Below are 25,574 nucleotides of genomic sequence, written 5' to 3'. Positions count from 1 at the left end.
AAATTACTCATACACCTTGGCACACGCCTAAGTATGTCATTTGTGATCAGTATCAGATATTTATCAGTTTACATTTATTACGCACTAGAGGCGTATTTTTAAAAAGTGGTTCCCATTAATTCAATCATGAAGACACAGGGCAGCCTGCTATCCCCACGGGGCAGGGATCCAGAAATCCAAGTTGTGGCCCAGATAAGTTAGGGAAGGAACATTCTGAGGGAATAAAAAATTCTTGATCAAGAATATGGACAGGGGCCAGCCCGGTGGTGCAGGCGGTTAAGTGCGCACGTTCCGCTGCGGCGGCCCGGGGTTCGCCGGTTCAGATCCCGGGTGCGCACCGACGCACCGCTCGTTAGGCCATGCTGTGGCGGCGTCCCATATAAAGTAGAGGAAGATGGGCATGGATGTTAGCCCAGGGCCAGTCTTCCTCAGCAAAAAAGAGGAGGATTGGCATTGGATGTTAGCTCAGGGCTGGTCCTCCTCACAAAAAAAAAAAAAAAAAAAAAAGAATATGGACAGTCAGGTTTGAAGCTTGGCTTGGAAATGAATTGGCTGTGTGATCTTAAGTAAGTCCCTTAACTTTCATGCATCTGAGTTTCTGGTCCCATAAAATGAGACGGTTGGATTATCACTAAATAATTTTTTAAGTTCTAAAATGTTTACAGGCTATACTAGCGATTGCTTGCTTGTGTTGATTTAAGTCTTGTTTCTCAGGCTGTTTGGCTGGGAGAGGTCAGATGGGCCCCTTCTGCTCTATACACAACAGCACGACAGTTGATAAAGATGCTTTTATCTGTGCCACTTACTATAGCATGATTCCATTAGCCTCAGTTTAGAATACATTCTACTAGGGACTGGGGGGAAAGCCCACCTGGAAAGTGAGATCCTTTGGTAAAGGCCAATTATTTAAGAAATAAATGGAAAGGGAGAATGTTTCTCAGCCTCTTTTCTTGTGGACAATAGCATAGAGTCCACCGCTTTTATTCTAATTTGTTGGTGTAAATAATTGCTCAGTGGGATTATTACCTAAAATGTCCATAGGCTCTGTCTATGAGGGAAAGAGCACTTGAGAAGGAGTTTGGAAAGTTCCAGTTGTAAGTACGTCTTTCAACTCTTATGATCTTGATCAAGTCTCTCCATCACCTTTCTGGTCTTAGTTTCCCTAACTCTTAGATAAACCGTGGACTGGATCATTTCTTATGTTATTTTCAGATGTAACATGCAAAAATCTGTGTGAGAGAAGTCTGTCTTCATCTTTGCAAACCACACCTTGTAAGTGAACTATAGAAAACAAGACAGTGAATTCACACTTGGGTAAGGAAAGCCTGCCAGTCAGGATAATAGCCGTGCTTGATCCATGAAGAGATTAGGACTCGGTACAAACTGTAGCAATGGTAAATGCAATATGGTGGACACATACACACAAACGATGTGACTACTTACCTTACATCATTTAATTCATAATAGACATTTCGGCTTTCATCTTTGATGTAAATGGCGACACTGGGCGACTCCAACATTTTCATGGTGAGTTGCTGGGGAAAGGCACTTACAAACAGGGCACGGATTGTGTCTGCACTTGTGATTTCATTCGGCATCCTGAGCTGCTTGGTTTCATCTCCATACTGGAGATAGAGAACCCCTGCATGCAAAATGAACACAGCGATCAGTCACAGATCAAGACTCCACGACCTGCAGCACAAGCTAAGCCCCTTCTGCCCTACCACAGGCAGGAAAGTTCACGAAAAGCTGGGACAGCATGTAAATGAGAGATGATTGCTTGGAATTTCCAAGGAATGAACTCTTTGGTTATCACATAAATACCCATTTTTTTCCTTAAAGAGTCCAGGCAGGTGTTAAAGAGGCTAATTTTCAACTGTTTTAAAACCAAAAAGACAAGAAGCTAACCTCTGGTAGCCTAAAGCAAAAGACAATACTTAATTCCCTTGAAAGGTGTATTTAGGAATGTGACCCCCGTAGGGTGATTTTTTTCTATGTCTTTCACTAACTAGAAACACATTCATTATAGCAATGGATAAGATATATAGTTTAAGCCTTTATAGTCCATTCAGAAACATTTTAAGTGGAAATGCTACAATATTTCTATGGCTCTAATACATATTTATTGAATATTTATACCATACGAAACTATTTACAAGAACAGAGTTTGGCATCCCAATGTTTCAAGGAAGAAAATGGAACAAGTCAGTTATACAAAGAAAAACACAAGCACAGGATCACAGCGTTTTAGAGTTCCAAGGGGTATGTGGCTCCCAACGAACCGTGCCTCTCAGTATTCATGTCCCTGATGAGTCTGGGCTTGGCCACATGATTTGCTCTGGCCAATGGGACACTGGCAAATGTGATGCAAAATGGAGGCTTGATAATTGCTTGCACACTAGAGCTTGTCCTCTTGGTGAGTGCGGTCTTCGATGCTCCCTCATGGAGCCAAGTTTCTGTGGAGTCCAACTGAGCCACATGGGGAGGCCACACAGAGAAAGATGGAAGCCCTGACTTCCGCCCCCACTAAGCACCTGTTCTACAGCCAGGACCAATGGCTAGCCACGTGGGTGAGCCATCTTGGGAGGGGAACCCCCACGTAAGCTGCCCCACGTCACATGAAACAGAAATGAGATACCCCCTCCAAGCCCTGCCCAAATTGCAGAATCATGAGCAAATAAATAACTGTTGTGGTTTTAAGTCACTATGTTTAGGGTTACTTGTTATTCAGAAATAAACAACTGAAACAACCATCGAAGATGCTGACATTTAATTTGAATCCTACTTCTTGTGAGAACCTACTGAGAAGGGACTACTATCACTAGAGTAAGCTTTGGCAGGAGAGACTGGAAAGAAAATAGAATATGACTTTTGGTTAAATATGGCAGTAACAAATTTATCTCCACCTCCTCCTGAAATTCCATTAAAGTGACAATGAGGAATAAAAAAGCCTAAATCAAAGAATTAAGGGAATGAGAGGGGAAACAATAGCAGATGGGAAAAAGCTGACACCTAAGTCTTCAAGGGGAGAATGCCACATAAAACACACAGGCCAGGGAAGCTCGGGATATGAGGCACCAGATCCTTCTGAAGGTAGGAATACAGAGCGTGTGGAGAACATGAGGCCTGATTGAACTTTCTTTTCTTTTCTAGTGGTGTAGCAACCTGCCCACATCTCCTTTTCTATCCCACCCAAGTGACTCCCCATATCCATGGAAGAGGACTGAAAAGGTCAAACCAAACAGACTGGATTCTGGCTCACCAGGCACAGGGGAGGGTGGGTGAGGTGCCCTCTGACAGGCAAAGGGCTGACACCTCAGTCAGGAAACCAAAGGAAGCCCTCTAGGAAAGCTGACTGGCCTATCAGAAGAGACCACAGATAAATCTGGAGGGTAACGGTCAGGTTCTGTCTGATCACCCCAATGTGAAGCAGCCAGATCATATAGAAAAGTTTCCCGGTTATACTACGACCGTGCCTCGCTCATACATTAACAGACTCCTGGGGATTAACAGACATGTCATAAAAGCCTCTAACATGAAAGAAGAGATGAAAATAAACAGAAAACAGGAACTCAAGAGATGAGACAGTCCAAGAAAAAAGGAACATTTGGAGACAAGGAGCGAGCTCTGGGAACAATGAGAGCAGAAACGAAAAATTCAGTGAAGAAGAGAAAGTGGATGAAATCTCAGAAAGTGGAGCAAAAAGACTAATGGATGAGAAAAGGGTGAAATCCAACAGGAAAAACAGAGAATTATTTCAGAGCATCTCAATTCCTAATAATGGGGATTTGGGTAAAAGAGATCAGGATAAACAGACAAGAAGTTTTACAAAAAGTATTATAAGAATTTATTTTCCCCCAAACTGAAGCACATGAGATTGGAGATTGAAAATGTTCATGAAATGCTCAACACACTCAGGCTTGTCACTGAGACATTCCAGATGGCAGCGGGGAAACAGAGGTTCCTACAAGTTCCCTAGGGTGAGGAGAAAAGTCACAAAGGAAGGATTGGGAGTCAGAAAGGGATTAGCTGTCTCCATAGCAACCCAGAAACCAAAGACAAGCGAGAAACAGCCTCGAAAATCTGGGAGGAAATATTTTTGATCTAGGTCCATATCCTTCCAAACCATCAATCAGGTCTTCATTCAAGTCCGCTTCTCAGCGAGGCCTTCCCTCACCACCTTATCCAAAATTTTAGCACCGATTCTCCCTAATGTTTCATACCCCCATCCTTGCTTCATTTCTGTTCCTGAGCATTTTCATTTTTCACTATATACTATATTCATATTTTAATCATTGCTATTGTTTATCATCAGTCTCTCCCTCTAGAATGTAAGCTTCATGAGGTCAGGGAATTTTTTTAATGTTTTCAGCTGTTGTTCACCATGGTATCCTTAGTACCTGCGATGCTGTTATATAGTAGGTTCTCAGTAAGTGTTTGTTGCATGAATGATTTATTAGTCATCCAAAAGGAGTGTTCAATTGGGGTCTACCCAAGCTATAAGAGCTTTTGCTACATGATATAAACAGCCTAGTAATCTCGTTCTTGGTTTGTATACACACTAGAAATACATTCTGAAGTGGCTGTTTCCTTGATTGGAGTAGTCCTTTTGCATCCAGCATAAGCAACTCAATTTTCCCTCTCCATCCATCACAGTTTTGATTCTCAGCATCTTCAGGGAGCTAGTTTTCCAGAATATCCATGCTGTTACACATTCTTCAGAGTACAAAAAAAATTTCAAGCCTGTCTGATCACAGATTGTGTAAACGTTTTCGCTCCAAACAGGAGACGTGGTGACCATCCCATGTGATTGCTAATGCCATATTAAAAGGCCAAAACCACTCCTGAGGTCTGGGTCCCAACCATGCCTGGGCGAGGCCCCTGCAGATGGACCACTTATGGCCTCACTACAGTCAACTGTCCCGGCCTCACTCCCCCAAAGGGCCTGGTTTTCATTCCCACATCTGCATTCTGTATGTGTGTGTGCTTGAAATAGAATTTGTAGGCTCTGAGTGAAAAACAAAAAAAAAATGGGCCTAAACTATGGTTACCTCAGGGTCTGGCTGGTGCAGCTGCCAGCTGGGTACACAAGTCCAGTTATAGATCATGAAAATCTGGAGAAGATGGGAAAGATGCCTTTACAAACAGAGAATAGTCTTTTTACACTTGCTTCAGTTTGCTTTCTCAATTCAGGAAAGGTATTTAGAAATGCTTAAACTCAGAAGGAATTCTCTTAATATATCATGGCGTTTTATTGGCACAGTGATGAGATTCTGCATGCTCTGGCATACTTTCCTAGCTCTAAATTAGTGCTGGCTGCTCCAGATTCACAGAGGGAGTCTGAAGGTCTATGGATCATAAACTCTCTTTTTATGAAGAAGGCAAGGGGACAGGGAAATGCACTTATGGGATGTCTGCTATATGTCAGAAATGGTACGCACGTCTTTCATTTAATCAGCACAGCATCTCTTGTCAGGTCGGTATTATGTCATCATTTCACAGATAGGGAAAAGGAGGCTTAGAAGGTCCAAGTAACTTGCCTAAAAGTTACAGCTAGTAGATGGTTTAACTAATTTACATATCCAGTTGTCATTCTGCAGAACCCATGATTTCTCCTTGACGCATACGGCCTCTGAAATTCTGCATTTAGCCATATCTGTCTCCTCCAACTTTCCTCTCTGGACGATCTTAGCTGTCCTCACACTTTTAGCCTGACCATCTGCTTGAAGATGTTGAAGCATGATGGGGGCAGCTTGGAAAAAAGATTCCTGTCTTTAAGTCAACTGAAGTAAACGCTGACACATGGTTAGAAACCATCCACCTGCTGGGACGAGCAGGGGAAGGCGCTGAGCTCTGACAGCAAGTGTTGAAACGAACCTCACAACACTGGGAACCCTCCTGAGAAGCCTGAACACTCCAGAGTTCTTCCACCTCAGTGGCTCTGCAAAGTCAAGATGCATTTTTCACCAAGAACTCTTGGTCACATTTTACAAAAAACCAAGCGCACTTGGCAAGTCACACTTGGGTTATACATCCTCATAATCTTTTGAATCTCAGAATCAGTTCCAGAATATGGTAGACCTTCTAAAATATTTTTTCTCTTAATATGGTACGCAAGGATTTTCACAGTGTGACCTTGCTATGGATGGAATGCTTGTGTTCCTCCAAAATTCATGTTAAATCCTAGTCCCCAGTGGGATGGTATTTGGAGGTGCGGCCTCTGGAACGTAATTAGGTCATGAAGCTGGAGCCCCCCTGATGGGATTAGCACCCTTATAAGAAGAGACATGGGAGAGTATGTTTTCTCTTTTTTCTCTCTGCCATGTGAGGATACAAAAAGAAGATGGCCATGTGCAAACCAGGAAGCAGACTCTCCCCAGACACCAGATCTGTGCACATCCATGCTCCATGCTGTGCCATTGGCTTGGGTGACCTTCCCACCACTTCTTTGCTTGGCACGCACGTAACCTCTCTGAGCAGTCTTCCCTAAACACTCCTCCATCACTCTTCCATTAAGAACTGAAGAGTTAACTTTTCTCACATATGTGCTCATGTTGTGTTTTACTGAAACTGCAAGCATGGCTTATAATTCTGCATTATGGTTAGTTGTATTCATCAGATGGCAATATATAGTAAAGCGTTAAGCACACAGTAGATGCTCAAATATCTTTTAGTTGAAATGAATTCAATTCTTCCTGTAATGTGGCCAAGTTAATATGATGTATGCTTGCCTTCTGGAATGTCTTCTACAATTTCCCCTAAACAGCATTTTCCACAGGCAGATGATAGTGACAATTCCAAATGACCTAAATTCCTCAGTTTCTCCAAATCCATTTAAGATTATGCAAATCCATACTTGCATTACAGCTATGGCAAATGGCTAATGCCTAACAATATAAACAGCACTTATAATACTTTGCGATAGGAAATGAAAAGTTTTCAACTTAATAAAAAAACATAAATATTAAGATAGCTTTTTACACCTATGAAATGGGCAAAGATTTTTGCAATAAAATAAACAGCATCGACGAGGGTTAGGAAAATGAGTTTTCTCACATACCACTGTTGGGAAAGTAAATTGATACCACTTCTCTGAAGGGCTGTTTGTCAATATGTCTCAAAAGCCCCTAAAATATACATGTGGTTTGAGCCAGCAATTCTACTTCTACACATTTATGCACATAAATCTACTTATCAGGATACTCAATAAAGCATCATCTATAAGAATAACATGGGGGGGATTTCAACATTAGAGGATTCATTTAATAAACCAATTCATTTAATAAATCCATTCATTGGAACACTACACTGTTACTAAAAGGAATTCTAGAAGAATATGGCAAAGAGAAAAAATTTATATTTTGTTAAGCGGCAAAGTATGTTATAAAACAGAAAGGAACTAGATTTTTAAAAATCAACTAATCACCTTAATGGCAGTGATGGAGCCAGGTTTTGTGGGGCCTGAAGCTTATACAGTTTTGAGGGACCTCTTTAAGAACAAGAATACAGAGTTAGAAACATAAAATTGAGTAAGAAAGTTAATTACTTAGTATAGAGGCCTGAACCTTGGTTTCATCAGGTCCATGGCTGAGTCTACCCATTTGATGAATGTACACCAAAATGTCAGGAGTGGTTGCCTTTGGGTGGTAAGTTCATGGGTGATAATGTTCTCTTCTTTATGATTTTCTGGATCTTCTATATTTTCTAAAATAAGTATGCTTTGACTTGATCATCTTAAAAGATAACCCACACAGATATAAAGAGACTGGGCAATTAGGGATCCTATTCAGTTAACTGGATAATTTTTTAAGCCAGAAGAAATGGGTCAAGGGAGGCTGCTCATATAAAAACTTTCAGTGGAGTTGGGAGAATGTAAATTGGCATCTGAAATGGGGAAGACATTGGTATTTAATAAGCAAAAGATTCCACTATAGTTAACGCAGTGATGTATTCCTAAGAAACTGAATTCAAGAGTCTTAAGATTTAAAAGAAAAAAAAGTGTAATGCACTGAGAGGTACCTTAAAGGGACTGTAGAAATGGCTTCTTTCATTCACTCTAGACAATCCCCTATGGTGTGCCAGGTATTGTGCCAGGAATGGGAGGTATAGTGGTAAAACTCTGGTCACCCTCTGTGTTATAACCCCTACAGTGGTTCCGTAAATGACACTGTTCTTTAGACGTTAGCAATTCATGCCTATCACTAGCTGACATTTTGTTTCAGACACAGCAGCAATTTGAAGACAAGGCCACGTGTGTTCCTGGAAAAGCTCCAGCATGCCCTCTGATGTTGGTGACTTTTCACATCCTAGAGATGGCTCATGCTGCCACGTCCCTTTTCATGGAATAACTTTTCAAGTAGGAGACAAAGCAGGACGGTGACAGTTGCCTTGCGAGGAAGAAAAAGATAATAGAAAATTTATTCTCCATGGAAAGTCTGGATGCTCTTTATTTTTGGAATGACTTTACTCTCAGATTTCAGTATCTTTGATTTGAGTAAACACCAAATCTTTGCTTCAGTTATCTGAAAAGGATTCTATCAATCAGATATTTTCTTATTTCACTCAGATACTTGATATTTAAAGAAAATATAGGGGCCAGCCCGGTGGCACAAGTGGTTAAGTGCGCGCGCTCTGTTGCGGTGGCCGGGGTTCACCAGTTCAGATCCCAGGCGCGCACCGACGCACACACCGTTTGGCAAACCATGCTGTGGCGGCGTCCCATATAAAGTGGAGGAAGATGGGCACGGATGTTAGCCCAGGGCCAGTCTTCCTCCGCAAAAAAAGAGGAGGATAGGCAGATGTAGCACGGGGCTCATCTTCCTCACACAAAAAAATATAAGTAAATAAAGACAATATAAGACTTTAAGTATTTTAACAAATTTGTCTTCTATTAGTTATAATTGAGGAACTATGGAGATGCTCTGGAGAGTCTCTAAAGGAGAGTCTTTATGAGAGGGACTGAAAAATTCCAGGCCATAGCAATTTTAAGCCAAATTCTAATTTAGAATATGCTTTAAAGAGTCATAATTGTGCAGCAACCTGTGTTAGCATCATGAAAGAACATGTTAAAACCAATACGTTTGTAGGACGTTAACTATGATAGAGTGATAGAGTCTTGCCCCACCCAACAACCCGACAGACAGCAGTCACTGGACAGAGACTCTGCTCGGAGGCACTCATTCTTGACACAGTGTCTTAGTAATGGCACCATGAGTGCTTAATCCCTTGACTTTGTTTTGTTCCAGACAAATTGGTACAGTTGGGACTCAAGTGGAATGATAATACCATTGAAGACAGCATCCCAAGGCATTTCTCTAAAAAAATGCCTTGAAGAACGTGTTGATGACTTCTGGAATTCAAGCTGTGGTGAAGACCTGAATGTCTAAGATGCTGATTTCTGGTGCTGTGATCCTAGTCATTCCCAAGGGTCTTACTGCCCTTTTATATGGACAGTTAGAAACTTATCTGTGAAGAAGCTATAATGCAAAGTCACTACAGAACCTACAGCAACATCAACCTAGTCAGTAATTTAATCTTAAAGGTTATTCAACAATTAAGGCAGAAAACATTATAAGAAAATGCTGTGAGAAACACTATAACTGATTGTGGGTATACTACAACTGTAATTGAATTCTCTCTTACACTTAAGGTGAACTGTTGGTTACATTAAACATTGCAATATCAACTCACTTTATAAGGCTGGATATTAGGAAAGTAGTAAAAGAAAAGACTTCAAATTTAAATGCAAACCCCTACATAAAATGATAGCAAAGCAAATCTAGCAATGTATGAAAAAATACATCACAACCAAGAAAAGTTTATCTCAGGAATGCAAGGATAGTTTAACATTAGAAAGTCTAATCTTAATATTTTCTGCAATAATAAATAAGTAAAGAGAAACTAATTTTGATGGTGTCAGAAAAATGTTAAGGAAAACCTATAATACATTCATAATTTTTAAAAAACCAATAATTTAAGAATTAAAGAGAACATTCTTAACTTGATGAAGGTATCCACCAAAAATCTCAAACAAGCATAATGTTTAATGATGAAATGTTAGGAGCACGCCCTTTAAATTCAGAATTTTTGCTATCACTGCATCTGAAGTCCTGGATAGGACAGTTAATATAAGAAAAAGAAATAAAGGGCATATGGATCAAAATTGTGATTATTCTCCGATGATATAATAGAGAATCCAAGGAAACCTGTAGACACTCTATTAGAACTAATAAGGATTCAACATGACTGAATGATATAAGATCAATACATAGAATCAACAGCAACCTCAAATACGAGAAAAAATTAGAAAGTGTAGTTTAATAAAAATATACCACTTACAACAACAATATGGCAATTTTGATGAACAACAATAAGAGGGAGTTACTTGCTCTACCAGATACCAACACGATTAAAACAGTGTGGTTTGGCACAGGGAAAGAACAAATAGGAACTACAGAATGAAATAGCCTAGAAAAAGACGTGGGTTTGGGCCGGCCCCATGGCTTAGCGGTTAAGTGCGCGTGCTCCGATACTGGTGGCCCGGGTTCGGATCCCAGGCGCGCACTGACGCACCCCTTCTCCAGCCATGCTGAGGCCACGTCCCGCATACAGCAACTAGAAGGATGTGCAACTATGACATACAACTATCCACTGGGGCTTTGGGGGAAAAAAAGGAGGAGGATTGGCAATAGATGTTAGCTCAGAGCCGGTCTTCCTCAGCAAAAAAAAAAAAGAGGAGGATTAGCATGGATGTTAGCTCAGGGCTGATCTTCCTCACAAAAAAAAAAAAAATACGTGAGTTTTATGAAAGCTTGATGTATGATAGAAGTGGTGGTACAAATCCATGGTGAAATGACTATTCCATAAATAATGTCAAGAAAATTGGCTCTCCATACGGAAAAAGTAAAAAATAGATCCTTTTCTTATACCATAAGTAAAATAAATTCCTGATGGACTGAAGACCTGTATGTGAGAAGTTAAACTATGAAACTTAAAAAACAAAACAAAACATGGTTTTGTCTCCTAGCACGCTGGTAAGGGAAGACTTTTAAAAGAAACAAAAATCATAAACCATAGAGAAAAATATTGCTTAATTATATGACATTAAAATGAATTTTTGTACTACAAAAGACACTGTAAACAAAGTAAAGACGACAAACCACAGTCTGAGACGAGATATTTATAACTCAGATGCTCTACCAAGGAGTAGTATTCAGAATAATTAAAGAACCCTTACAAATCAATAAGAAAATAGAAAATGGGCAATAGTGGATATCCAAAAATGGATGTAAATAGGCAGCTCATAGAGGAAGAAACCTCAACAGCCAATAAACATACAAATGCCTAATCTCACTACTAACTATGGATATAAAAATTGAAACAGTGACATACTATTTTATACCCCACAGACAGGCAAAAGTCAGTAAATCTAAAAACCTCAAATATTGGTGAAGTCATGGGAAAATGGAGTCTGTTATTCATTGCTGGTGGGAGTGTAAATGTGCACAATCACTTTGGGACACCTGGTAAAGCTGAAGATGTGTACCCCATAACCTGGCTATTTCTTTTAAATTATCCATCGCAGATAAAAATCTCATGTGTGTGCACTTGTTCCAGGATGCTCATCACAGCGCCATTTCTCACCGATTTGTTCTCGGTGGTTTATTCATATGATGGGATAGTAAGAGCAGTTACAATGAATGAAGTAGAACCATATCTATCAACATGGATAAATCTCAAAAACATAAAGCTGAGTGAACACAGAAAGTTACAAAAGGATACATACAGGACCATCCCATTTATGTAAAGTCTTATAACACACCGAACAGTAATATATATTGTTTATGAATGCACCAAATATAGGAGAAGCACCCAAATCTGCCTGGCAATCATACCCTCCAACTTCAGTATGTGATTAGCTCTGGGAAAGAAGGCAGAAGGAAAGGAGCTGGGGTTTTACAACCTTTTGCTTCTTTAAAAATGTGAGTCCTAACTGATGAACAGATAAAGAAGAAGTGGTATATATATACAACGGAATACCACTCAGCCACAAATAAAGACAAAAGCGTCCCATTTGCAACAACATGGACGGACCTTGGTATTATGTTAAGCAAAATAAGCCAGACAGAGAAAGACAAACACCGCATGATTTCACTCATATGTGGAAGATAAACAAACACATGGATAGGGAGAACAGATTAGGGGTTACCAGAGGGGAAGGAGGTTGCAGGGTGGGCAAAAGGGGTAAAGGGGCACATATATATGTTGACTGATAAATAATAACCTACAACTGAAATTTCACAATGTTATAAACTATTATGACCTCAATAAAATAATTAAAAAAATGTAAGAGTCCTGAAGCAATTCTAGAAACATACTTTTTAAAATTTGACAACTTACGTAGCACTTGCTATGTGCCAGGCACTGATCTAAACCCTTTCCAAATATTAACTCCTTAATCTTCTTTATGAGGTCGCTACTATAATTATCCCCACTTTACAGATGCAGAATACTGAGGCAAGAGAAGTAACTGTGTGACTCACCCAGCTAATGGTCTTAACCCTTGTGTACACCGCCTCTCAGGTGTTAAACAGATACGAATATCTGTTTAATTTCAGTAACATCTATCATATTGTTGTTTTTTGTACTTCTTCCATTCAAAAAATTAAAGAATAAATCATTTTCTGAAAAAGAATGCCGAAATAATGCTGTCTAAATAGTATCTCTTCCACAGAGCACCCAGATCTGACCCAGGAGCTTAATCCTGGATGTAGTTATGGAAATTTGGAAGTTTTCCTTGGCTTTTACTAAAAGAGCGGATGTAGAAATTCTATAATACAAAGCAAACAGTAAAGGCCACAAAAGGAGAAGGAGATTTTCATAAAAATAAGAACGAAAGTATAAAAGCACAATAATCATGGTCCCAGAAAACAATTTATTGGCCTTTTAGGGATATGAAAAGTGCAACTTTTACAGCTTTGAATGCATGTTTTCAAAGTATCAGAAAGACTGATTATAATTTTTTAAAAGTCTGTAATCACTCCCACTAGGAGATTTATACATTCTGCATTTCCTTTAACCACCCTGATCAGCAGATTTAGGCCCAGAGATTATGGAAATCAGGGAGAAAATGTCTGAGTTAATCTGAAATTTATATTCTTCTCTGCTAAATTATTAGTGTTTTGCATAATAATAACCAGTAATTACTGTGAACGAACGAATATATCTTTAGAAAAGTTTCTATGAAACTATGAAATGCTAGCTTTTATATAATTTACACGTAGATTTTAAAAAGACACCAATATCAAGTGTTATCAATTTTTTTTTTTTTTTTTTTTTTTGCTGAGGAAGACGGCCCTGGGCTAACATCGGTGCCTATCTTCCTCCACTTTATATGGGACGCCGCCACAGCATGGCTTACCAAGCAGTACTTCGGTGCGCGCCCGGGATCCGAACCAGCGAACCCCGGGCCGCCGCAGCGGAGCGCGCGCACTTAACCGCTTGCGCCACCGGGCCGGCCCCTCGAGTGTTATCAATTTTATTGTTCAGAGTTTCTTTGGTTTTCTACTATTAGGTGAAAATTATTCTGCTTGAAAAGGTACAACCTGTTTGGTCCGCAAGCTGGTGGAGAGAGACACTGGGAAGAGTTAATGGGATGAACTTCTTTTCTTCTCTGGTAAACAAACCTCAGGATCACCAAGAATTTCTAGAGGAAACTTTCAGGGTAAATGAGAACAGTGGTGCTTCTTTGTCCTTTTACACCCTAACCCAAGCTAATGACAAAAAAATTAAAACCATCCTTTGAGGAAAAACGTTGTAAACAAACGCCAGTAGACCCATATCTGTGGGATTCCATTTCATAGGACAGACTCTCTACTTTTTCAAGCTCATGTTTAAAAAGTAGTAAACATGGGATGCTTGGACCCCAAAGAGCCTTTGGTGCCACCTCTTCCCACATCTTTCCCTTTCTCACTCATTCCTGGCTCCACGCCTTGGTCTCCTTCCAAGGCCCAGTCTTCCACAGGGGCTCTCAGCCCAGCAATTCTGGTCCCCATCAGTCTGTGACTCTCATGGAACTCATCCGTTTGCAAACAGCTGGCTTTTGCCACCCGTAGGCCCAGGGGTGCCTCAGGCCAAGAGTGATACTCCGCCCACAGGCAGCCACTGAGGGATACCGAGGAACACTCAAACTTGACTCCTTGCTTTTTGTTTCCTAGGTCTACTGGAGAACGCAACAGATGGACACATGACCGACTAGGAGGGTGAGGCACGCGCTGAGCAGCCGCTCCTCTTCTGGGTTGCTTTTTCTCAGCTTCTTCTTAGGTGTCTGAGGGGGAGGCTCAGAAGTTTTTCCAGAGTGGTGAGAAAAGGGTGTGGACAGTTAGAGGAATTCAGATCTCACTGGTCTTCATTTCGGAGCTCTTAAAAAAAATAAACTTGCTCTATCATGTGAAAACCATTAAGTAACCTAATCCAGCCAATGCCAGCTCTCAAGGGAATGATCAGCTTCCCTTCATGTTTGTGATCTGATGGAAGTGCAGGGCTAATGCGTGTAAGTCCCGATGGAATAAGGGTCAAAGTGTGTGATGGAGGAGGAGCATGGCAAAGGGGTCCCTGCACGGGGCACTACACTTTAGAGAACTCCAACCCCCAACATTGGTGCATGCACCCCAAGTACTGAGGGTGCTCAAGGCAACACTGTTTCCAGGGAGTGTGGAAGGTGATCGTCCATGCGGGTTGGGCAATTGCTCACATGAGCAATGTGAAGGCAGCTGGAGACAGAATGAGGTGGGGGGACGTGGGGGTGGTGGGGATCCTTCTTCGTCTCATGATCCAGCACAGAACTGTGAGAATTTATGAGAATTCTAAAATCAAGTCTGGCTTTCTAGGTCATTGCGAAGATGTATTGGTCCAAGTATGAGGATAGAACATACTTTATCTAGTTTGTCAGCTTGATTTATAGCTTTAAAAATACTTAGGCCGACGGTAGATGAGCCCCTGTACTCTTGCTCCAGACAGGCTTGTGTGTGACACGGAAAGATTAGGAGTGTTTCCCGAACATCGGCGTCAAAGCTCGGAATAGAACCTTCTTCACCCGTTGGCATTCCAGTTGGTGCGCTGTCCACTCCATCAACAAGGGATTCTATGCTTATTTTTTGAGTAGTCCTAATGGAGGCCGGTACTTGAGTGTCCTCTACTTCTCCAGAGATTTGGTTACTTTATTTTTGGTTTCATGTTAGTAGGAAAGGCTGAGTCATGTGAGCTGCTTTTAGCGTCTCCACATTTCGTACGCTGGTGAACTGTTTTGGGCACTATTTAAGCTTTAAAATTTTCCTCTTATGCGCTAATTATTCACTTATTTGTTCACTATCTGATTCCTCGGAGCTTTCAACAGGCTTTCCTGGGCTGTTATAAAAGCTCCCTCCTCCGAGACAGGCCACAGCTGCCCTGCGGACACTCCCGGACAACGCCAGCCAGGCTCCTGCCGGAAGGGCAGTGACAGCGCGAAGTGGGCGAGTCCCTTCCCAGGCTTGTCCCTGGCTTCCCGCCAGCGCCTCCCTGTGTCTTCCCTGCTGCTCCAGTATCACTCCTCCTATGTCCTCGGGCCCATGCCAGAGGGTGGGGATCTTCTGGAAGCATCTTCTGTGTCTCCTGTCTTTGCCCCTCTACACACCCTGCTCCTATGGGGACATCTGGAATGTCCTTCTCTCAGCCCTGGCCAGAGGATTAAAGGGGCTCCCCAGAGAGCTACTGTCTAGGAGAATCCAGAAAGATAGCAGCAGAAAGTGCCCCAATTCTCTAAGGCCCAGGGCGGGTACTCAGGATCACCATTGTGCGTGTAAGTGGGCTAGGGTGTGTGAGCAGGAGAGAATCGAGAATGGTGGATGAGACCAATCTATGGGTCAAGTGGTGGAGAAGGGGGCTTTTACAAAGTCTTTGTAAGGCTTATCTAATTTTTGTAAGGTGTATCCTTGGGAACCATTTCTTGCTTTAAGGGCAAGAGGGAACAGAGAGAGTTGCTACCAGTGGAATTCCAGGTGCAGGAGGGTAAGGAGATCCGATCACAGTCTCTCCCTCACACGGCCTGGCCTCCAGCACGCAGGGACTCTAAGGAGGGGCTGGCTCGGGGCACTGGTTCCCATGACGTAAATCTCCAGGGCTGGGCTGGACAAAACGAACTTTCCCAACTGCCCTTAAAAGACCCTGAAAGGCTTTTTATTGTACCTTTATCTTCTGTTCCCCTCTGGTACTTTCTGAAGAGGCATTTAAGAGACACCACACATGGCTACTTCCTCCTCCCCATTTCCCTTTGAAGTTTCAGCGCTGCCTTTTAAGAGTAGCTTCTGTTCTCAACCACACAGTTGCAATAAAGAACAAATGTCTGAGGGTGGCTAAGGCAGCTCTAGGAGTGGTGGGTGGGGAGGGACCACAGTGACAAAGTGCCCCGGGTCTCCCCATCAGTGCCTGTAAAATACACCCCCTGCTTCCAGAGTCACCATAAATAACCTTCTCCCTTTCTCCCTACATTCAGAGGTAAGAGTCCTCCCTAAATGCCTCAAGATCAAAATGACAATTACTGGCATTCTTACTAGAGCATTGAGAAAGCAGCAAGAAGCCCTGTGGTACCTCCACCTGCTTGATTAGCTAAAGGATTCATCAAGCAAAGCTGTTATCTTGGGCTGCCCCCAGCATCACATGCAATGGACAGGTTGAGCACCTACCTGGGCTGGAAGAAACGTGGAGAAACAAGACCCAACCCAATTACTATCCCTTACAGGCATCTGTGCATTTTCTCAGCTTTATCTTCTGTAACAGCAATTCAACTGATATATAAACATCATGCTTTAAAACAAGCTTAACAAAAGGGAGAATAAGAGACGACGTCTCTTTTCCACAGGACGAGTAATTCAAGTTGCACAGTGTGCTTATGCAAGTTAGAACAACTAAAAGCAAAGCTGATGGAACTGTCATTTTGATCCTTAAATGAAAAGCTTTAGGAATGGAGAAATGCTGATGAAACTCAGGGCTGTTTTAGATTTACAGAGCAGCAGCACTGTATTCACTTAAGCAGAATCAGAACCATAAAAGATGGATTTCATTCTTTCCAGAAATATTTATTGAGTACCCGTGTGTGCCACTCAGTCTTCTAAAGGCTGGGGGTTCAACAGTAAGCTCAGAGATCTTAGCGTCTACTGACGTACGAGAGACAATAAACTCATAAACAAGAAAGTAAAGAGTGTGCCAAATAATAGGGAGCAAAATAAAAGAGGGTGTGGGGGATACAGAGCCTAGGGTGGGAGTGGGTGGATTGCTATTTTATTCAGTGTTGGATGTCCTGCTGATAAGACATTTAAAAGAAGTGTGGGAGCTGGGCTTGCAGACATCTGGGGGAGAAACAATCCAAGCAAAGGGAGTGGCAGGTCTTCTTGAGGCAGGAACATGTATTCCAGGAAAAGCAAAGGGCTAGTGTGTTTGGAGGAAAATGAGTGAGATGGGCTTAGAAAGCTAGCAGGTGGTCAGACTGTGAAGGCCCTTGTACTCGCCATGAGCTGGGAAGCCAACAGGGTTATGAGCAGAGGTGTGACAAGATGAGATTTATTTACCAGGGCTGCTTTGTTGAGAACTGACTATAGGGGACAAGGACTAAAACCAGGAGACCACGGGAACCTAAGGCAATAATCCGGGAGAGAGATTATGGTGGGTTAGACCTGGGTGGAGTGATAGGGGTGGTGAGAACACTCAGATTTCTGGATATATTCTGAAAGTAAAGTGAACAGTTTCTCCTGACAGATTGGCCATGAAATGAGATCAAAAGCAGAGTCAGGGAGAATGGCGAGGTTTTAGTGCGAGCAACTGGCAGGATGGGGTCACAATTTATGGGGAAGACTTTGGGAGGAGTAGGTTTTGTTGGGGGGAATTAGAAGTTCATTTTGGGACCTATTAAGGGTGAGAGGTCAAGAAGGTGATCTGAAATATCAATCTGGACTTCAGGGGAGAGGTCCGGGCCAGACGGGTCATCCTCATTATTATGGACTGAATGTTTGCGTCTCTCCACCAGCCCCCCCCCGACTCATACACGGAAGCCCTAACTCGCAATGTGATGGTATTTGGAGGTGGGGCCTTTGGGAGGTAAGTAGGTTGAGATGAGGTCATAGGGTGGGGCCTCATGATGGGATAAGGAGAGACACTAGAGAGCCTGCCCTCTTTCTCTCTCCATGTGCATGCACTGAGAAAGGCCATGTGAGGACATAGTGAGAAGGCGGCCATCTGCAAGCCAGGAAGAGAGGCCTCACCAGAACGTGACCATGCTGAGGCCTTGAGCTTAAACTTCCAAGCCTCCAGAACTGTGAGGAAGTAAATTTCCATTGTTTAAGCCACCAAGTCTGTGGTATGTTGTTATAGCAGCCAGAGCTGATTAACACAATCATATAGATGACATTAGGCACCACAGGACTAGATCAGATCACCTTGGGCACTAGTATAGTTGAGAACAGATGATATCTGGGGGCCAAGGCCAATGTTTATGGATGACAAAATGAGAAGGAACCAACAAAAGAGACCAAAGAGGACCGGCCAGAAAGGTAGGAAGATTGCTAAGAGGGAGAGGTGTCCAGGAAGCCAGGAGAAGTATGCGTCTTAAGAACTGGAAGTAGTCTAGCATGTCAGGTGCTGACAGGTCAAGTAAAACGAGGGCTGATTAACATATGGGGGTCACTGGTGACCTTGACCAGAGCTGTTTCTATGGCATGGTAGGATTGATGGTCTGAGTGGAAAGGTTCAAGAGAAAACCACAGGAGAGGAATTGGAGACAGTGCTTATAGACAACTCTTTCTAGACAAGTCATTCTGTCATAATGGGACAATAGCTGGAAAATATGGGGAGCTTAAGCTAAAGCATTGGGTAATCCAGTCTCAAAATAGTCCCAAATGATTGCTGAAGACTGACAAGCAAGTCAGATGAGACACTGCTCAAATGCCATCAGTAATAATAGAAATATTTTTAGAAGATTCAAATTTCTTTTTTTTTTGAGCAAACATTTTTGTGGTATTGTTATAATCTTAATGGAAAATTGTAACAAACATAAAAACTGCACAGGATCTTTCTTTTCGAATTCTGCAGACACAAACAACTTTTGGTCATGGTGATATCTGGCAATCCAGCTAGAGCTTGTTGCTATGCAGAGATTCCTAACTCACCCTCTGCCATGACTTCTTGTTTTATAAGGCACATTCTGTGCACGAGTTGGATGTTACCTCCGTGATCTCTGTGGTATGTTTGGCCAGAAGCAAAAGCATCAATTTCCATTAGCAACTTCCTACTGATAGCATCTAGTCTCCAAATTCCAAAGCAAAACTAAAAATTTTCAGTGTTCACAGCTAGACTCACGGAAACATACTAGTGTCCGTTTAGATGTGAGGCATGATGCAAACGAAAAAAAATCTCACTGGAGTTTTAATTTTCCATTATTTTCTTTTTCTCTGCCAGAATAGGCTTCCACAGATTACTTAGTGATGCTTCCAAATATAATGTAAAATGGTGTCCCAATTTAAGAAAATTATATGTGTGTGTATATATATGTATATATGTGTTTGTGTATATATATATATGCACACACATAATTTATCACAATAGCTAAACCAAGGAGGAATTATTAATATTACAAAAGAATTCACCAAGCATGCCCTTTAAGTAGTAGTTAATATCCAAATGCACTTAAAAATCACAATTATAAATTATTTGACCAACGGTCTTGGAAATACAAGTACAGAAACAGGGATAAACCAATACATTTAAAGCTAAAAGGTAAAGATTCATTAATAATTCAAAACAAAAAAACAAGCAGTCAAGAATCTCAAAAACAGTAGGCTTTCCTTACATCACAAAATACTTGTGTATTTGTCTCATTCTGTCTACGTGAGAGTTAGGCTGACCTATCTTTGCATCCTTCTGGGTCAACGGGCATTAAGTAGGTACTCAACAGCAGACAGCACAAATTTTTTTTTTTAAATGTGTCCATTTGAATGGAAAAATATTGATCAATTTGAGAGCAATTGCTTTGTCAGGAACAGGTTTATTAATTAAAGTGTGGCCCATCTGACCACAAAAGGTGGAATTTCAGCCTTAACTTACTCCGACATGCACATCTTGCTGATAATCTTTACTGACTTCAGTTGTGTTGATATTGTTTTCAGTAGGTGGTGCCTCCCTTACAGGCTAAATCAAAAAAAACCCAAAAAAACAAAGAAAACATAACAGCGAGTGCTGTATGTGCCAGAAGACATTTAGAACGCCTCATTCACGAGAGAGAAAAAGAAAACAGACACGAGGGACTTGGAGAAACAGATATTTTCGGTACTTTGGAAAAAAAAAGAGTTAGAATTTGCCAATAAAGAATGGAAGGAAGAGAAATGTGGCTTTTATGCTGAAAAACAAAATTCAGGGTGACCCAGTTCCTAATTCCTGTGCCAAGGCTGCTGCTCCAGATGACCTCGGTCAAGGCATGGAATTCTCTCAATTTGCTCATCGATGACTTCTATAAACCTGCAATTTCTCAAATACTATTCAATTATTTTTGGCTGTTTGATTTTCACTTAATTTAAGGCAAAGAATCTTATGTAAGTGAGAGAGAATACCTCCAAACTGTAAAATCAAAGTTCCCCTTTCAACATGGAGGAACACATAAAGAAACGTTATTGTAAATCGGGGTTGTTACTGTCAAAGACCCGAGCCTCATTCATCACCTGGTGGCAGGGAACAACCAGGAATCTGCTGATGTGGGCTCTAGTCAAGCTTTGCCAGAAAAATGTTGAGTGACCTTGGGCAAGTTACCTAACTTTTTTTTTTCAAAACAGCTTCACCGAGGTAAAACAACATACAATAAAACATTGTATAAATTGTACAATATACAATAAAGTATACAATAAAATAATATACAATAAAGTGTACAATTTTATAAGCTTTGATATATGCATATACCCATGAAACTATCACCACAATGAAGATAACGAATACCTGCATTGCCCCCAAATGTTCCCTTGTACCGTTTATAATCCCCTGCGATCCTCAGAGCAGCCACTGATCTGCTCTCTGCCACTACAAAAATCCTTTGGGGATCTGACCTATTCTTTACAGGGGTGAGGGCAAGAAAAGCAACTTGACCCATGATTCCTGCTTTGTGAGATTCAATAAAACTGTGGATGTACAAGTGCTCTGACAGTCAAATATGAACTACTATATCATCCACTCCGGCTCGTTAATTTATTCACCACATTTTTATTGAGCATCTGCTATATGTAGGCACCATATTAGGAGCTGGTAAAACAGCCGTGAACAAAATAGGACACTTGCTCTCATGACCTTTCATGCTACTCGGGGAGAGAGAGGGATACAGGGGTATGTCAATAAACAAATGAGTACATACTATGTCAGATGGTCATTAGCCCACTGCGGGATATAACGCAGGTTGGGGGTAAACCTAACAAGAAGGGAAAAGATATTTCAGAAAGGGTGGCCAGAGAAGCCCACTTCAGATAAGATGACTTTTGAATAAAGACTGAACGAGGGCCGGTCCCGTGGCTTAGCCGTTAAGTGCGCACGCTCCGCTACTGGCGGCCCAGGTTTGGATCCCGGGCGCGCACCGACACACCGCTTCTCCGGCCATGCTGAGGCCGCGGCCCACGTACAGCAACTAGAAGGATGTGCAGCTATGACATACAACTATCTACTGGGGCTTTGGGGGCAAAAAAAAAAAAAAAAAGGAGGAGGACGAATGGCAATAGATGTTAGCTCAGGGCCGGTCTTCCTCAGCAAAAAAGAGGAGGATTAGCATGGATGTTAGCTCAGGGCTGATCTTCCTCACAAAAAAAAGAAAAAAAAAGACTAAACAAAGAGAGGCCACCCTTCTCACAGATGTCTAGGAGAAGACTGTTTCAGGCAAAGGGGACAGAAAGTACAAAGGCCTTGAAGTAGCAGTCAGCTAGGCTGTTAAAGGAGCTACCAAGATGCCAGTAGCTGGAGCAGAGGGACAAAGGGAGGGTGGCAGGAGATGACGCCAGATAGCAGATGGGCTTGTCCTCATGCAGATGGTGGATGGCCTTGTACTCTGAATGAGATGATGGGCCATGCAGCACATGGAACAGAAGAGTGGTGTGATGTGACTTAAGGGTTGGAATGACCACTCAGGCTGCTCTATGCAAACTGTTGGTGGCAGAGGGAAGCAGAAGAACCAGTTAGGAGGCTACTGCAATCATCCTAGCAAGAGGTGGTGGTGAACTAGAAGTGGAGGAGGTAAGAAGCAGTCAGATTCTAGATACATTTTGAAGATGGGCCAATAACTCAGGATTTATTTTCTCTCAGTGGTTTTAAGAAATGCTTAATAATAACAATACTCCTAACTTATGTAGTACTTACTATGGTTCAGGCATTATACTGAGTAATAAACATAAATTAACTAATTTAATCCTTAGAACGTTATGAAGTAGGTTCTACTTTTATACCCACTTAACAGATGAGGAGATTGAGGCAAAGAGTGGTTAGGTAATTCAATCAGCATCACATAGTCGTACACGATAGAGCTGGGATGTGATCCCAGGCAATCTGGCTTCAGAGTCTATGTTTTAAGCGTATGCTATATGACCTCTCAAGGTTACTATATTAGAGAAACAATAACTATTTTGATCCAGGTGAACCTTGACTGATCAAAAAATTGAAAACAAATGTTATAATGGCCATTCATTGAAAACTTTGTCTCAAACAAAAATTTCAGAAATAACCTTTCTACCTTCTGTTAAGAATAAGATAAACCACGGGGGCCAGTCCTGGGTGTAGGGGTTAAGTTTAGCATGCTCTGCTTCGGCAGCCAAGGTTCACAGGTTTGGATCCTGGGTGCGGACCTACACCACTCATCAGCCAGGCTGAGATGGCAACCCACATACAAAATAGAGGAAGATTGGCACAGATGTTAGCTCAGGGTTAATATTCCTCAAACAAAAAATAAAAAAAAAGAGGACGATTGGCAACAGATGTTAGCTCAGTTGCGCATCTCCTTCACCAAAAAAATAAGTAAATAAACCAAATTTCAGTGGAGCCACTTTTCATAGGTCCAGTTGGATGAGGTAGACCTACCCGGCCACTCTTCCTAACCATGACCATATTAACAGTGAGTGCTGTTAAAGACTGCACTGAAGGTGACCCTTTGGAAAAACATTGATGCCAAAACGGGGCTGGGCATTAAGAATTCACAGCATTATGGTCACAACTGCCTGACTTTTGGTGAATTTTCTTTCTGGTACTTTCGTTCTGGTTTTTCCTTGTTAAAAGGGCAGCTATCTTCACTCTATCAAGGGTACAAAATAAATCAATGGTCCCTTATTTTATCGTCCCTAAGAATTTCTGGGAGACATCCTACTTTTCATAACCATTTCTCTAGTGCCAATCTTCCTCTGAAATCTCCCAGGAAATGGGTCAGGATTTCATGGATGAGGAAATTGAGGCCTGAGAAGGATACAAGATTTGCCCAGGGTCTTGGAGTTACTCCCTGACAGAGCTGGGATGGTATCGCTGGGATCAGAACTTTCCTGACGTTTTTACAGAAGGCTGTGAGCTCAGCCCGGCACAGGTGCTTTTGTTATTTCATCAGATGGAACTATTGTGAAAGAGCTGGGCAAACACATTCTGAAGTCTGCACACAAAGTGTTGGGCAATCATATATGTTTTCAGAGTTTGAGGCTAAATTTTGCTTAATGCTCTATTTGGGTTTTCTTCAATGCTTCCTGCCAGGGCAGAAATCTGTACACATTAAGGAAAGCTGGATTGTTCAATAATACACCTGAATATAATTCTAACTTCAGGAGGCAACACATTTCAAATCTTTTTCTAGTACATTCTCTATAGTCATCCTAAGTACAACACATGAGGCATAAAATCTTTTATGAGCCAGTAAATAGAAGCTTCTGCCTCACAATGTTTCAAGTAAGATAAAAGTACTCCCTCTTTTTAATCCTATAAAATAGAGAGCTTTAGTCATTTATTCCAGCCTAAAAGAAAGAGAAAAAGCCTGATAGATCAGAGACAAAACTTCAGGTTTCTTTGATTCAAATCTGTCAGCAAACATAAGCAACTGAGCCCAAATACCTCTTTCCTAGGGACTCATTACCAATGCGTGTGTGTGTGTGTGTGTGTGTGTGTGAGATGTGTTGTGTGTGTTCTCCCCACATACTCTGAATATGTGTGCGAGAGAACGTATCGTAGCATACCTGGGCTTCAAGATCACTTTAGAATTAGGAGAAACAGAAATCAGATTTACAAATGGGAAATTAACCAATAGTTCAATAGACTCGTCATTTTCCTTGCTCTTCAAAATAATCACCTTCCTTTCTCATCCACATAGGATAATACCAGAAATTTTATTTCTATGCTCATTGCTTTACTGAGAAAACACTATATCTGAGTGTTAATGGATGCTGTTCCTGCTTCCAGGAAAGACAACTAGCTGAATGATGGGCCCCTGTGACAGCTTCTCAACGACTGTTCAGAGCTGACAAGGAAAAAGGGAAGAGAGGAAAGCTTTCTGTTTTGTAGTAAGTTTGCCCAAATAGTTTGGGCAATGAAATGAAATGCAAAAGGTAGATATGAAAGCTCTCTGTTTAGTCCATAGTTCGGAGATGATTCATATTTCATTCCATAAAAGGCCAAAATAGTTCACCTTCAAAACACTGCCGGCATTCTCTTTAGAAAATTAATTTATTTCAATATTCATTATGCCCAGGAGGGCATAGTGGAGTTAAAAGAACATAGGCCTAGGCGTGAGAGAGCCCTGGGTTCAAATCATGGCTTCACCACTTACTGCTGCCACCTTTCATATGTTATTCACCCTGATTTAGCCTCTGTTTCTCCATCAATGAAAGAGGATTAAAACCACCTTCTTTCAGGATCGTGATAGAACTTAGTGATGTCAGTAGGTTTCCAGACACAGAGCAGATGCCCAGTAAATGATTTTAGTATGAATTACAATAACATTGGTTGGTTTAGATGCCATTTTACCTTTTTATCATAAAGATATCTCAAACATAGAGTTTTCTATCCTCCTCCTAGACAACAGGAGGATTTTAGAATGTTTTCACTCTGCTCCCCTCTCTGGTCTTACATTGTTTCTATCTGGTATTTTTATTTTATCTTGCTTTTAACTCCCTTAGATGACTCATTATGATTGACATTTATTCAGATTTTCGAAAAAACATGCTTAACAATTTATTTTCTCATCATCACTGCACACACACCCCACTTCTTCCTCCTAGGTTTATTATACTTAGTAAACCTATATTTTTTTTAACTTTTTATTTTGAAACAATTATAGATTCACAGGAAGTTGCAAAGAAATGTACATTGAGGTCCCCTGCACCTCAACTCCCTTCCACCAGTGTTGACATCTTGTATAACTATAAAAGATGTATACAGTTATGATGTATAGCTATCAATGATGAAATAGCCTAAGGATGAATTTCTCAGAATGTATCCATGTTGTTAAGTGATGCATGACTATAATTCTATGAAATTTAACTCTGTGTAACTACCAC

At 41.3% G+C, this 25,574-nt stretch overlaps 1 protein-coding gene across 8 annotated transcripts in view; it reads right to left on the bottom strand.

Moving 5' to 3' along the window:
* KIAA1217 (KIAA1217 ortholog) overlaps positions 1-25,574 on the bottom strand; it is a 293,303-nt gene that overhangs the window by 98,085 nt on the left and 169,644 nt on the right. For all 8 annotated transcript variants that reach the window (XM_058532571.1, XM_058532570.1, XM_058532577.1 and 5 more), the window contains one exon: positions 1,444-1,642. In XM_058532571.1, the coding sequence (XP_058388554.1) occupies positions 1,444-1,642 (199 nt within the window). The remainder of the gene's footprint in view (positions 1-1,443; positions 1,643-25,574) is intronic.

This window comes from Diceros bicornis, chromosome 36 (assembly GCF_020826845.1).
Source record: "Diceros bicornis minor isolate mBicDic1 chromosome 36, mDicBic1.mat.cur, whole genome shotgun sequence".
Lineage (NCBI taxonomy): Eukaryota > Metazoa > Chordata > Mammalia > Perissodactyla > Rhinocerotidae > Diceros > Diceros bicornis.
Note: the sequence above shows the minus strand (reverse complement) of the source record. Positions and strands in the feature narration are given on the sequence as shown.